The 15360-nt window shown below is 40.1% G+C and overlaps 1 protein-coding gene across 1 annotated transcript; it reads right to left on the bottom strand.

The window, feature by feature from the left end:
* Positions 1 to 915: 915 nt before the first annotated feature.
* Positions 916 to 15005, bottom strand: LOC101134946 (uncharacterized). Its single transcript, XM_031006348.2, has 6 exons — positions 14932 to 15005; positions 12637 to 12687; positions 11005 to 11166; positions 2501 to 2590; positions 1947 to 2069; positions 916 to 1219 (listed from the first exon to the last, which is right to left on the bottom strand). The coding sequence occupies exons 1-6, from the start codon at positions 15003 to 15005 to the stop codon at positions 1114 to 1116; spliced, it is 606 nt and encodes a 201-aa protein (XP_030862208.2). The 3' UTR covers positions 916 to 1113.
* Between the last annotated feature and the right edge of the window lie 355 nt (positions 15006 to 15360).

Below are 15360 nucleotides of genomic sequence, written 5' to 3'. Positions count from 1 at the left end.
AATGTCAGCTAGCCTGAGCCTAGGGGCCTGAGTCCAAGGGCAGACTGAGGCTCCCCCAGAACAGGGAGGTGCTGCCTGTGACAAGGGGGTAGTGCTGGCACAGTGCAGGCTACTCCCTAGAAAGATCAGCTTGAATATGCAGGAAGAGCAGGACCCTCGGGCTGAGGCACAGGTGGAATGGGAAGTGCATGGTGGTAATTTAGTTCTCCAGAGGCCAGAAGTAGGAGGAGCGGTTGGAATGCTGATGGCCCAAAGGGAAACCCTGGACTACCCTGGACTACCTTGGCCTCCCACAGGACTCTCATAGTAATTGCGGCTCCCTGCAGTGGGGAGGCCAGAAGGAGTGTTGCCCAATGCTGTCCTCATCCAGTCCACCCCCCACCCACCACCAACAGATGAGTATGGTCATGAGTGTGGTCACCTCATCAGTCATTTGCTCAGTTGTGAAAAATAAATTGTTCAGAGAAGAGCAAAGTGTTTTTCCATGAGCCAAAGGTCGGTCAAGGTATGCTAATGAGGAGGACAGGAGACAGCGCGTCACAGACACCGAGAAGGAGCACTGGGCAAGGGCACTTCTCCCAGGGCAGAGCCCACAAGGAGCGTCCTGGCACCAGACGCTCAGGGAACTGAAGGCTGGCAGGGGCCCGCCCAGTAGTCTCCTGCCCGCTGCATGCCTTTAGGCTACAGCCTCCCAGGCCCTGTGCCCCCTCCCCTCCCCCATGCCACACTGGGGAGGATGCTGACCCTGAGAGTGGTGCAACCATCTGCCTGCCCCTGGCCACCACCTCTCACCAGCACGTGAATGCTCTTGGGCTCAGTTCTGTATCTGCAGTAGGAAGGCGTTTAGCCACATGAGAGAGTCTCACCTTTTGACATTCTATGTCTTTCAGTCTGTCAAAGATCTAGAACATATTGTGATGGAATTAGAACGTTTACTTTTGGCTGGGCAAGGCTGCTCAAGCCTGTAATCTCAGCACTTTGGGAGGCTGAGGCGGGTGGATCACTTGAGGTCAGGAGCTCAAGACCAGCCTGGCCAATATGGTAAAACCCCGTCCCTACTAAAAATACAAAAATTAGCCAGATGTGGTGGTACACGCCTGTAATCCCAGTTACTCAGGAGGCTGAGGCAGGAGAATTGCTCGAACCCAGAAGGCAGAGGTTGAAGTGAGCGAAGATTGTGCCATTACGCTCCAGCCTGGGTGACAGAGCGAGAATCCACCTAAAAAAAAAAAAAAGTTTACTTTTTCCTATTTATGTGCATACAGGTATTTGGGTACCACATTTGTAATTTGCAGTGAGTTTGAAAGATAGAAATTGTAACAGTATGGTTGGGAGCCAGGTATGTAAGGCAGTTGCCAGTGGGCATGTTTTGAACTTGTATTGGGCCCTTATATGTATGATCTCTGTGATCCCATCATTACTGTTCATTTCTTCCAGGAGAGGAATGACACACTTGTCATTTTAATTGCCAGATTATCTCCAATTCTGAATCAGTGGAATATAATTTAATATGATTTTACTATGATTGAGTCATTCTCTCCCAGGTACTGCTGGGCTAGGATAAAATGAGATCTGAATTACATTAAAATAATTATTCCAAGAGAAGAGGTGACAATGTTTTAAGTGTGTGTGTAATTTAGATAACCTAGATGTGGATAAGCTGAATAAAGCATTTAATCCAGCACATTCGTATTTTAACTTGATCATCAGCAATGGGAGTTGGAAACCCAATTGCAGCTGCAGGTCCCACACAACTGAATTTGGTTCCGTATGCATAGCAGTGTTCGCTGGACATGCCTGGAGGTCTGAAGGTGTGCCCTTTTATAGGCAGGAATTCCACCAGGATGGGTATAGCTTGTTTTTTTAAAAGGCTTGGGACTGGATACAATTGCCCAAGAAGACAGTGTAGACAGCGAGGAGGGCTGAGCATGAATGGGATGACCTACCTGCACAAAAAGGGCAGGCAGGAAGGCAGTAAAAAAATGAGTAGGGCCCAAACCAGGAGAGTGTGGCATGTCACGATGGAGACTGAACAGAAACAAAACCACGGGCGACTGTAGTGTTGTTCCCTGTTGAAGGAGAGACACTCTTATTACAGAAGACCTAGACTTCAGTTCAGTTCAGTTTCCTTAGCAAAGGACAAAATGGGGAGAGAAGACAGGGAATCAGGGAAGAAAAACTCATTCACTTATGTGAGGCAAACATCGCATGCAGTCGTACCAACCAACTAAACATGATAAGCTACAAAGAACTATGGTTTTCGCTACTCTCAAAACGCTACTGAGATTACCAACTTTTAAGCTTATTTCAAGATTATTTATAGGTGATTCCCCAACTGGGAAAGTCACTTCTGAATTTCTTCTCTTCTAAAACAGATCTAGAAAAATTAACAAACCTTATTCCAGTAAGAAAGTTTGGGATGTACTGCTTCAGCCCCTGTCCTAAGGAAATTATCAAGCCTGGAGGGTGGGGTGCTATCAACTCCCTGCCAACATGTTACCTTCTGGCATCCAGAAGCTTCCCTGTGCCAGATGGAGCCACCAATGTGGGGAGGAGAGCACAAAGAGCAGAGAATCCGCAGAAACCATACCTGCAGGGAGCAAACACCATCACACCCCACTGCTGTGAATGCAAATGCATTTACCTGTTCTTACCATCTCCCTCAGCATTTTGAATCTATTCTGGGATTAGACAAGCTCCCAGACTTAGCTGCTATGTTTAATAAAAACATGGTAAAGGAAGAATCGGGGCTATTAAAATGCTTAAGAATGAGAAAGTTGAAAAAAGAAAAAAAGACATAGATTGTGTTTGGCCTGTCTTCTCCCCACCGTAAGGGGTTGCCACTCAGCTGGAGGCCTGCTGGTTCGTGTGGGCCAGCCCTCGACACCTCAGTGACCAAACGAAATACAACCCTCACTAGAGCTTCTTGTACTTGGCAAGACCTAGACGTAGACCTGGGCTACCAAACAAAACCTTGTGTTCTTAGAGCCTGGGAACAAGAGCTTTGACAGTTTCCACAAAGAACTCTTCCGCAGCATTAGCATTTCTATTTGCACCTACCTGCAGCCATTACTACATTGACCTCTGGAAATGTCACATCAGCTGTTCTTGAGATAAAATACCATTTTTTTTTTCTCTAGGCCCTGTCCCTTTGATGTTAAGTGGTGGAGGGAGTTGGCGGGATTTGCCTCTGGCTTGCGGTGTATCCAGTGGATTGTATCAAATCCAGAATTCAAGTTCTTTCCATGTCTGGAAAACAGGCAGGATTTATCAGAACCTTTATAAATGTTGTGAAAAATGAAGGTGAATAAACATCTGTTTTTCCAGCATCTAGTATACATCTTAAAATCTGAGATGTGAACTGCTCTGTTTTGATTGTAAAAGGAAAGAGAACAGTAACACAGAAACTTTGTGTCCCAAATAGAGCACAGATAACTTGTCTATTACTCATAGTAATCCTCCCTTAAATTTGTATAACGTGAAGTTTTACAAAGTACTTATACCTCCCTTATCTAATTCAATCTTCGTAACCACCCTGGGCAGTACTAATATTATAAACCAGTCTCCAACCTCAAGGTTGGTGCTCTTGCCACTGCCCAGGTGAAGCTGCAAAGCTGTGGCCACCTCTGTCTCCATAGCTGCATCTGTCTGGCCGTCTCAGGCCTCGACGCTGCCCCATCCATGTACTAAGAGTTAACCAAGCATGGAATTGGGGTATGTTACCTGAGCATCAGTCAGTTTTGCCAGGAGACCTGATACTTGTCCTTGTTTCTGTTGGTCTATTTAGGGAAAGCTGGGAATGCGTCCTTCCATGACTTGTTGGTTTTGAGCACTCTTGTCTGGATTTGCATGTGTAAATATACCTGTGCTATGCAGCTGCGTGGGTGTCCTCAAAGGAGGGACTGTTGCAGTCTTTGCTTGCCCTTTTGTCTTCTAGGAATAATGGCCTTATATTCTGGACTGAAACCTACTGTGATTTGAGCATTCCTTGACAATGGAGCACTCTTTTTGGCCTACGAATATACCAAAAAATTGATGACGAGCCAGTTGGAAGCATACTGAAGTGTCTTGGAGGGCCTGAGCCAAGCACAGGTGTTTGAGTACTACAGTTCATCTCAGGGTTTCTTGTAGTACAAGACCATTGTGAAGTTATTCTGATTTCTTGGGAATTTTGCTTTTTCATCTTCCCTTATACCCTACATCTTAAATTGTATGGAAGAACCTCTATTTTGCATCATGTCATTTCTGCCCATAATTGTACTGAAATAGAGAAGTCACTGCCCTTTCCCTTGGTAAAACAGAGAGTGGTCAGTAGCCTTATGCACCTAATTCAAAAGACTGAGTACAGTTCTGTCAGGGCTTTTACATAAACCTCTACTTGCACATGCAATTTGGACATTTATATGCTGAGGGAAATACAGTTTGGTTCCATGTTTATTTCAAATATTACCAGAAAAACCCAGAGGTGATCATTTCTCATGAAGATGCTTACAAATGGTTGCTTAACCCATTCTAGATGTAGGATCTGCTTAACGTGTATTACTATTCTAAGTGGTTGATTTTTTTTTTAAATATGGAGTCTCACTCTCTTGCCAGTCTGGAGTGCAGTGGTGCAGTCTCGGCTCACTGCAACCTCTGCTTCCTGGGTTCAAGCAATTCTCCTGCCTCAGCCTCCCAAGTAAGTAAGTGGGATTACAGGGGTGCTCTACCACACCTGGCTAATTTTTGTATTTTTAGTACAGACAGGGTTTCACCATGTTGGTCAGGCTGGCCTCGAACTCCTGACCTCGTGATCCACCCGCCTCGGCCTCCCAAAGTGCTGGGATTACAGGCATGAGCCACTGCACCTGGCCAAATAAAACATATTTTTAACCAATAAAAATTAAGGACAAAGAAGAGCATTCCTTATGGAATGATAAAGGACACAATTCAACCAGAAGACCTAGCCTAAATATGTACACACCCAACACTGGAGCACCCAAATTCATAAAACAAGTTTTTCTTGGCCTACAAAAAGATTAGACACACAATAACAGCAGGAGACTTCAACAACCCACTGACAGCAATAGACAGATCATTGAGGCAGAAAACTAACAAACTCTGTACTTGCACTTGACAGTTGACCAATTGGACCTGATAGACATCTACAGAACGCTTTGCCCAACAAACACAGAAGATACATCCTTATGTGCACACAGAACATATTCTAAGATCAAGCACACGCTAGGCCATAAAGCAAGCCTCAATACAAAAAGTTTGAATCATACCAAGCACACACTCTGACCACAGTGAGACAAAAATAGAAATCAGTATCAAGAAGATCTCTCAAAACTACATAAATACATGGTAATTACACAATTTGCTCCTGAATAGCTCCTGGGTGAAAATCTAAATTCAGGCAGAAATAAAAAAATTCTTTGCAATTAATGAAGAAAATAGGGACACAACATACCAGAATCTCTGGGATGCAGCTAAGGCAGTGTTAAAAGGAAAGTTTATAGCACGAAATGCCTTCATCAAGAAGTTAGAAATATCTCAAATTAACTTTCCTACTTTGCACTTAAGGGAACTAGAAAAAAAGAATAAACTAACTCCAAAGCTGGCAGAAGAGAAATAACTAAAATTAGAGAAGCACTGAATGAAGTGCTTTTTGAAGTGCTGTTTTATTTAGACTAGATGCAAAAATCCACACAAAAGATCAATGAAACCAATAATTAGTTTTTCAAAAAATAAACAAGATGGATAGCCTGATAGCTAAACAAAGAAAAAAAAGAAGAGCCAAATAAGTACAATCATAAATGACAAAGATGACATTACAAACAATCCCACAGAAATACAAAAGATCCTCAGAGAATACTATAAACAACTCTATGCACACAAATTAGATAATCTAGAGGAAATGGAGAAATTCCTGGAAACATGCAATCTCCCAAGATTGAATTAGAAAGAGATTGAAACCTTAAATAGACAAATACCGAGTTCCAAAATCAAATCATTAAAATCTACCAACAAGGAAAAGCCCTGGACCAGATGAAGCAACACCTGAATTCTACCAGATGTACAAAGAACCGGTACTAGTTCTATTGAAACTATTCCAAAGAACTGAGGATGAGGGGCTCCTCGCTAACTCAGTCTATGAAGCCAGCATCAGCCTAATACCAAAATCTGGCAGAGAAACACACAAAAAGAAAACTTCAGGCCAATTACTCTGATTAACATAGACACAAAAATTCTCAACCAAATACTAGGAAACAGAATCCAGCAGCACATCAGTAAGTTAATCCACCACAATCAAGGCTTCAGTACAGGGATGCAAGGCTGGTTCAACATACGCAAATCACTAAATGTGATTCACCACATAAACAGAACTAAAAGAAAAACCATATCATCATCTGAATAGATGCAGAAACAACTTTTGATAAAATCCAACATCCCTTCATATTAAAAACCTCAACAGACTCAGCATCAAGGGAACATACCTCAAAATAATAGGAGCCATCTATGACAAGCTCACAGCCACCAACCTACTGAATGGGTACAAGTTGGAACCAATCCCCATGAGAAATGGAGCAAGACAATGATGCCGACTCTCATCACTCCTATTCAACATAGCACTGGAAGTCCTACCTAGAGAACTCAGGCAGGAGAAAGAAAGAATAGGCATCCAAATAGCAAAAGAAGAAGTCAAACTATCTCTCTTCACTGATGATATGATTCTATATCCAGAAAAGCAAAGACTCTGCCAAAAGGCTACTAGAACTGATAAATAATTTTAAAGTTTCAGGATAAAAAAATCAATGTATAAAAATCAACAGCATTTCTATACACCAATAATGTCCAGGCTGAGAGTTAAATCAAGAACAGAATCCCATTTATGGTAGCGACAAGGAAAATGAAATAACTAGGAATACAGCTAACAAAGGATGTGAAAGATCTCTACAAGAACTATAAAACACTGCGGAAAGAAATCAGAGATAACACAATTAAATGGAAAAACATTCCATGCTCATGGATTGGAAGAATCAGTATCATTCAAATGGCCATACTGCCCAAAGCAATTGATAGATTCAGTGCTATTTCTATCAAACTACCAATGTCATTCTTCACAGAGTTAGAAAAAAGTATTCTAGAAGTCATATGAAACCAAAAGGGGACCTCAATAGCCTAAGCAAATCTAAGCAAAAGGGCAAAGCCAGAGGCTTCAAACTATAAGGCTATAGTATCCAAAACAGCATGGTACTGGTACAAAAGCAGACATATAGACCAATGGAACAGAATAGAAAACCCAGAATAAAGCCTTACACTTAAAACCACCTGATATTGCAAGGCTGACAAAAACAAGCAATGGGGGAAGGACTCCCTATTCAATAAATGGTGTTGGGGTAACTGGCTAGCAATATGCAGAATAATGATACTCGACCCATACCTTTCATCATAAACAAAAATTAACTGGAGATAGATTAAAGATTTAAATGTAAGACCTCAAGTGATAAAAATCCTAGAAGAAAACCTCAGAAATACCCTTCTTGACATTGGCCTTGGGAAAGAATTTTTAACTAAGTCCCCAAAAGCAACTGCAATAACAACAAAGATTGACAAGTGGGACCTAATAAAGCTAAAGCGCTTTGGCACAACAAGAGAAATGATCAACAGAGCAAACAGATAACCCAGAGAATAGGAGGAAACATTTGCAAACTATGCATCCAATAAAGGTCTAATATCCAGAAACTATAAGGAACTTACACAAATCCACACGCAGAAACCAAATAACCCCATTAAAAATGTGGAAAGAACATGACACATACTTCTCAAAAGCAGACATACAAGTGACCAATGAGCATCTGGAAAAATGCTTCACTTCACGAATTGTCAGAGAAGTGCAAATCAAAACCACAATGAGATACCCTCTCACACTAGTCAGAATGGCGATTAATAAAAAGTCAAAAACAACAGATGCTGGCAAGGCTGCAGAGAAAAGGGAACGTTTATACATTGTTGGTGGGAGTGTAAATTAGTTCAGCCACTGTGGAAAGCAGTCTGGAGATTTCTCAAAGAACTTAAAACGAGCTACCATTCGACCCAGTAATCCCACTATTGGATATATACCCAATGGGAAAAAGACCATTCTACCAAAAGACACACACACTGATATGTTCATTGCTGTGCTATTCACAATAGTAAAGATATGGAATCAACCTAGGTGCCCATCAGTGGTGGATTGGATAAAGAAAATGTGGTACATATACACGATGGAATTCTACACAGCCATAAATATGAGTGAAATCAGGTCTTTTGCAGCAACATAGATGGAGCTGGAGGCCATTATCCTAAGCAAATTAATGCAGGACCAGAAAACCAAATACCACATATTCTCACCTATGAGAGCTAAACAACAGGTACCCTTGGACATAAGGTTGGGATAAGTAAGGACTTACTCCTGCCATTTTGTTATTTGTTTTCTGGTTGTTTTGGGGTCTTCTCTTCCTTCTTTCCTTCCTGTCTTTCATTAGTGAAGGTAATTTTCTCTGGCGATATGATTTAGTTTCTTGTTTTTTATTTTTTATGTATCCATTGTTATGTTTTTTGCTTTGAGGTTACCATGAGGCTTGTAAATACTATCTTATAATCCATTATTTTAATCTTATAGTAAGTGTTCATAAACAAGTAAAAAGAAAACTAATAAAAACTCTACAACTTTGTCTCCCTATTTTTTAACTTTTTATTTCTATCTTATTATACCATCTATGTCTTGAAAAGTTGTAGTATTTTTGATTGGCTCATAGTTTAGTCTCTCTACTTAGAATAAGAGTAGTTTATACATCATAGTTACACTGTTGTAACATTCTGCATTTTTCTGTATACCTACTATTACCAGTGAGTTTTATACCTTCAGGTTGTTACTTATTGCTCATTAATGTCCTTATCTTTCTGATTGAAATACTCCCTTTAGCATTTCTTCTAGGACAGGTCTGGTGTTGACAAAGTCCCTCAGCTTTTGTGTGGAAAAGTCTTTATTTCCCCTTCACTTTGAAGGATATTTTCACTGGATACACTGTTCTAGGGTAAATGTTTTTTTCCTTCAGCACTTTCAATATGTCATGCCACTGTCTCCTGGCCTGAAACGTTTCTACTAAAGAGTCTGCTGCCAGATATATTGTAGCTCCATTGTATATTATTGGTTTCTTTTCTCTTGCAGCTTTTAAGATCCTTTCTTTATCCTTGATCTTTGGGACTGTGATTATTAAATTCCTTGAGGTAGTCTTCTTTGAGTTACATCTGCTTGGTGTTTTATAACTTTCTTGTACTTGGATATTGATATCTTTCTGTAGGTTTGGGACGTTCTGTTACTATCCCTTTGAATACACTTTCTACACTCCCCACCTCCTCTTTAAGGCCAATACCACTTAGATTTGTCCTTTTGAGGCTATTTTCTAGATCCTGTAGGCATGCCTCATTGTTTTTTATTCTTTCCTTTGTCTCCTCTATGTATTTTGAAATAGCCTGTCTTCAAGCTCATTAATTCTTTCTTCTGGTTTATCAATTCTGCTATTAAAAGACTCTAATGCATTCTTTGGCATGCCAATTACATTTTTTGGCTCCAGAATTTCTGCTTGATTCTTTTAAATTATTTCAATCTCTTTGTTAAACTTATCTAATAGAATTATGAATTCTTTATCTGTGGTATCTTGAATTTCTTTGAGTTTCCTCAACACAGCTATTTTGATTTGTCTGAAAGGTCACATATCTCTGTTTCTACTGGATTGGCCCCTGGTGTCTTATTTAGTTCATTTGGTGAGGTCATGTTTTCCTGGATAGTGTTGATGCTAGCAGATGTTCTTTGGTGTCTGGGCATTGAAGAGTTAGGTATTGATTGTAGTTTTCACTGTATTTATTGTACTTTTCACTGTCAGGGCTTGTTTGTACCCATCGTTCTTGGGAAGGCTTTCCAGATATTTGAAAGAACTTGGATACTGTGATCTAATCTCTATCTGCTTTAGGGGGCATCCCAAGCCTCCTAAACTCTGGTTCTTGCAGACTCATAGTGGCCTTAATGGTCTTGGACAAGATCCAGGATAATTCTCTGTATTACCAAAAAGAGACTCTTGTTTTCTTCCCTTGCTTTCTCCCAAACAGAGTCTCTCTCTCTGTTCTGAGGCACCTAAAGCTTGGTGTTGAGTGACATAAGCACCTCTGTGGCCACCACTACTGTGACTGCATTGGGTCAGACCTGAGGCCAGCACAGCATGGGGTCTTGCCCAAGACCTGCTGTAACCACTCCTTAGCTATTGCAGGAGTTTGCTGAAGGCCCTGGGGCTCTACAGTCATCACATGGTAAAAACAGCCAGGCCTGTGTCCTTCCCTTCAGAATGGCAAGTTCTCCTAGCCTCCAGGTGGATCCAAAGGTGCTGTCTGGGAATCAGGGCCTAGATCAAAAACTGTAAAAGTCTACCTCGTGTTTTATTGTGCTATGGCTGAGCTGTCACTCAAACCACAAGATGCAGTCCCTCCCACTCTTTCCACCCCTGTCCAAAGGCAGAGGAGCATCAATCCATGGCCACCTCAAACACAGGCCATGGGGTGGGGGTACTGCCAGACTACCACCAATGTTCTCATAAGGCCCGAAGGCTCTTAACTCTTAAGTCAGTTTGTAGTGAATGCTCCTGTTAATTATTTTAAAATGTTTTTTTTTTTTTTTTTTTTTTTGAGATGGAGTCTCACCCTGTCACCCAGGCTAGAGTGCAATGGCATGATCTCGGCTCAATGCAACTTCTGCCTCCCAGGTTCAAACGATTCTCCTGCCTCAGCCTCCCAAGCAGCTGGGATTACAGGCAACCACCACCACGCCCAGCTAATTTTTGTATTTTTAGTATAGACGGGGTTTCACCATGTTGGCCAGGATTGTCTCGAACTCCTGACCTTGGGATCCTCCCACCTCAGCCTCCCAAAGTGCTTCTTATAAAAGTACAAAATAGCTTAATGCATTATAAAAATAATCAAACTTACCCTTCTACAAATACTCGAAGAAGAACATCCATGAGAAAAAATAAGGCAATAGCTAGAGAAATAGAACGATACTCCAAAGGAATATAAAGTTTGCTGTCAGTGAAAATTAGGTCGGCAAGGACGAGAGTGACATCCAGTAAGACCAGGAAAACTCTAAATAGTCTAAAACAAATAAATAAATAAATGCAAAGATAAAGGGGCATTTGTCCCTATAGCTATACTATATTTAAGCCACTGTTCAGGTACCAAAATGTTATTATTTAGTATTAAGCTGCCCAGTGGCAGGAAAAACCGTAATGCCATAGAATCTCAGAAAAATCATTGTTTTCACCCAATAGAAGCAGTTCTTAATAAACAAAATTCTCACCAAACCACTTCACAAGATATTACCATGGCCTTTTATAGTAGACACATCAGACCAACACCTCAAGAGAGAAAAGTAAAACTGAATTAAAATCACCTGTGTCTGTTTACAAACTCTTCTTAAAATTTGAGAATTTCATAAGAAGTTTATACCAATTTCTCATAAAAAATAAACCCTCATTAATCTGGATAATTCTAAAGAATTTATTAATAAAAACCAAATGAAAGCATGAGTAACATAAGCTCTTAAAAGACCAAGATTTTTCATCAGTGACATTTTCAACAAGTACATGATTTCATATTTATGGGTGCTTCTAGCAGAGTGATGGGCACATGAGTCTTGAACTCTAAAGTACCTCCTGCCACTTGCTGTTACATATTCTAAATACATTCTCCAGAAATTGATTAGACTATTTGCCTTATGTATGAAGGTGAATTAGTCTTTGAAGTACTTTTTTAAAAACTTGCAGCTCAAATTCAAATATTATTAATTCAAAAGGAAACAATTATATTGCATAAATCTATATCATAGTATGAAATCTTACTCTTATGTAGAGAAGAGTCTAAGTAAATTGTTTCCAGAATTAGAGTAATTCCAGATGTATAAGGTACTAATAAAACACTTTACTAATAATTATAGAATTTTAACATTTGATTTTCATTAATGTTACTTTTGCAGATGGAAGAAAAACAATATTAATATGTTACTATTAATCTTAGGCAAAAGCCATTTATTTGCAATTCTTAATGTCCAGCTTAAACCAAAATTCCATGATAAATTAGATTACATTAGATGGGGCACACAGCTACTTAGCAACTGATGGACAGTGGAAATGCTTTTTTGTTATTTTATTTCAGTGTTTCTCATTGAAGTATTAAGTCTCATGTATATATGTATGTATAGATACATATGAGACTCATATATTTTTTCTTTTTTTTTTACATGGAATCTTGCTGTGCCACCAAGGCTGCGGTGCAATGGTGCAGTTTCAGCTCACTGCAACCTATGCCTCCTCGGTTCAAGCAATTCTTCTGCCTCAGCCTCCTGAGTAGCTGGGATTACAGGCACCCACCATTATGTTTGGCTAATTTTTGTATTTTTAGTAGAGATGGGGTTTCACCATGTTAGCCAGGCTGGTCTTGAACTCCTGACTTCATGTGATCCGCCCGCCTCGGCCTCCCAGAGTGCTGGGATTACAGGCGTGAGCCACCGTGCCCAGCCAAGTCTCAGATATATTTAATACATGGTGTTTTCTATGTCTCACATACCCAAATGCAAAGGATGATATAATCGAATGCACAATTTTCTCAATCTTGCTGCTACAAAAAGAAGTAAAAATAAAATTAATCAGATTTCTTCTAACATATATTGTAAATTTAACCAAAAAACAAAGGCCCTTATAAATATAATTTTAAAAGAAAATTATTCAGAAGTTGTATAACAAAATGCTTTTTACTAATAGCTAAAATTTTATTCTTCCTGCTCCATGAGTATTTTACTTGTTTACTATGCTATCCAGAAGACAGTAAACTTTGGATGTTTAGTAACATTTCCATTGCATGCAAAGCCCCAACCCCAACTTTACGGCAATATTAAACTTAAACTTGTGGTCATCATCTCAAGGAGTATAGCATGAAGACAGAAAAGGGCGGTAGAAGAGAACTGTATTTTAATGCCAGCCTGGGCAAATCATCAAACTTTGGCCAGATCTCAGTTTCCACTGCAATAAAATAAGGTGTTTCAGGAATGAGCATAGGGAGTAAATGATGCTCTTGTCATCTCCTCAAACTAGACACCTAGTGAACAGGTACACATTAACAAGAGTCGCATATGAGGTTGCAAATGAACTTCAGAGGTAAGACATTTTAGTAAGATATACTTCAAAGGAGAAACACCCGAAAGACTGGGCTCCTTCCATTAATCAAAGGAAGGAGAACCTGTTTGATGGAGCCTCCAATAATGCCTCACTTTACCTTATGGCTGGAGACAAGGTAGCTCATGAGGAACAATTTTTTTTTGTCCTACTGAAGCCTCCTGTGTTGGAGGCTCTTCAGAAGGAGAAGCCTCCAACACAGGAGGCTTCAGTAGAAGAAGACTTCAGGAAGTTTCTGTCATACTGAAGCCTCCAACACAGGGCTCAAATTCCACCCCAAGAGCCATGAATTCTAAGACAATGCTCACAGCCTGTGCCTAAGACTGGAGAAGAAAGAGGGCAGATACTGAGCAGAACTGGGGCACTGACAATTGGCCTTTGACGTGAACAGACATTTCTCAAAAGAAGACATACATGTGGCCAACAAGCATACGAAGAAAAGCTCAATATCACAGATTAGAGAAATGCAAATCAAAACCACAATGAGATACCATTTCACACCAGTCAGAATGGCTATTACTAAAAAGTCAAAAAATAACAGATGCGGGCAAGGTTGCAGAGAAAAGGGAACACTTATACATTGTTGGTGGGAATGTAAATTAGTTCAACCACTGTAAAAAGCAGTATGGCAATACCTTGAAGAGCTAAAAGCAGAACTATTTGACTGAGCAATCCCATTACTGAGTAGATACCCAGAGGAATATAAATCATTCTACTATAAAGATACATGCATATGAATGTTCACTGCAGCACTATTTACAATAGCAAAGACATGGAATCAACCTAGGTACCCATCAATGACAGATTGGATAAAGAAAATGTGGTACATATATACCATGGAATACTATGCAGCCATAAAAAAGAATGAGATCATGTATTTTGTGGGAACATCGATGGAGCTGGAGGCTCTTATCCTTAGCAAACTAGTGCAGAAACAGAAAACCAAATACTGAATGTTCTCACCTATCAGTGGTAGCTGAATCATAAGGACTGATGAACACAAAGAAGGAAATAGACACTGGGGACTACTTAAGTGGGGAGGGTAGGAGGAGAGAGGGGAGCAGAAAAGATAACTATTTGAGTACTGAGTTTAATACCTGGATGATGAAATAATATGTTAAAAAAAAAAACCTCGCTGACACAAGTTTACCTACATAACAAACCCCACGTGTACCTCCAAACCTAAAATAAAAGTTAAAAAAAACAAAATTGGCCTTTGATGAATGATGTTAGGTTAACCTGAGATAAAGGAAATCCCCAATCCTTCTAATCTTCCCCTCTCCACCTGGACCCGCCACCTCCACCCAGGCTTGGGGAGTTAAGGCTGATGTAGATGGAGGATCAATTGGCCAAAAGAGGTGAATTCTCTCCTCAAGTTGCCATTCCCTTACTACAAGAACCTCTGATCCCACACAGTCTACTGGATCTCTGGGTATCAAGGAAATGTCATAAATCTGAACTCACTTGACAATATCACCATACAGAACCAAGTCTGACAGATTATGAAGGCATGAAGAAGTGGCTTGGGTGGCTTTAGCCCCTTAATCTGTTTCAGTGTCCCCTGAAACTATACCAAGTAAATACACAATTGAGACTTTTTTGGTTAAAAAAGGTGTACTATGTAAATGCAGCTTCAAGCAGTTATGTGCAGAGTTTGCAGGGAAGTAACTATGACTCAGTAAATCCATACGAAAAAGTACTGTTCACACTTGGGAGCAACAGACAGACACTCCAACATGAAGCAACACGAAGCATAGCCTCCATGTACCTTTCCTAAAAACTATTACTCAAAGTGCTTGAGTCAGCTGAGCAATGAATCAAAATGAAGAACATAGAAATAAGGAAGATGACTTACAGAGAAAAGATGGTAAATAATATAAACTCAAAATTAGGTAAGTCTAAATAATAATTGTTAATGTAGCATAAAAATGTAGCAGGTGAACAAAAGCAATGGCAACAAAAGCCAAAATTGACAAACAGGATCTAATTAAACTAAAGAGCTTCTGCACAGCAAAATAAACTACCATCAGAGTGAACAGGCAACCTACAGAATGGGAGAAAATTTTTGCAATCTACTCATCTGACAAAGGGCTAATATCCAGAATCTACAAAGGACTCC

This window comes from Gorilla gorilla, chromosome 23 (assembly GCF_029281585.2).
Source record: "Gorilla gorilla gorilla isolate KB3781 chromosome 23, NHGRI_mGorGor1-v2.1_pri, whole genome shotgun sequence".
NCBI lineage: Eukaryota > Metazoa > Chordata > Mammalia > Primates > Hominidae > Gorilla > Gorilla gorilla.
This window is presented reverse-complemented; position numbering and strand designations above follow the sequence as displayed.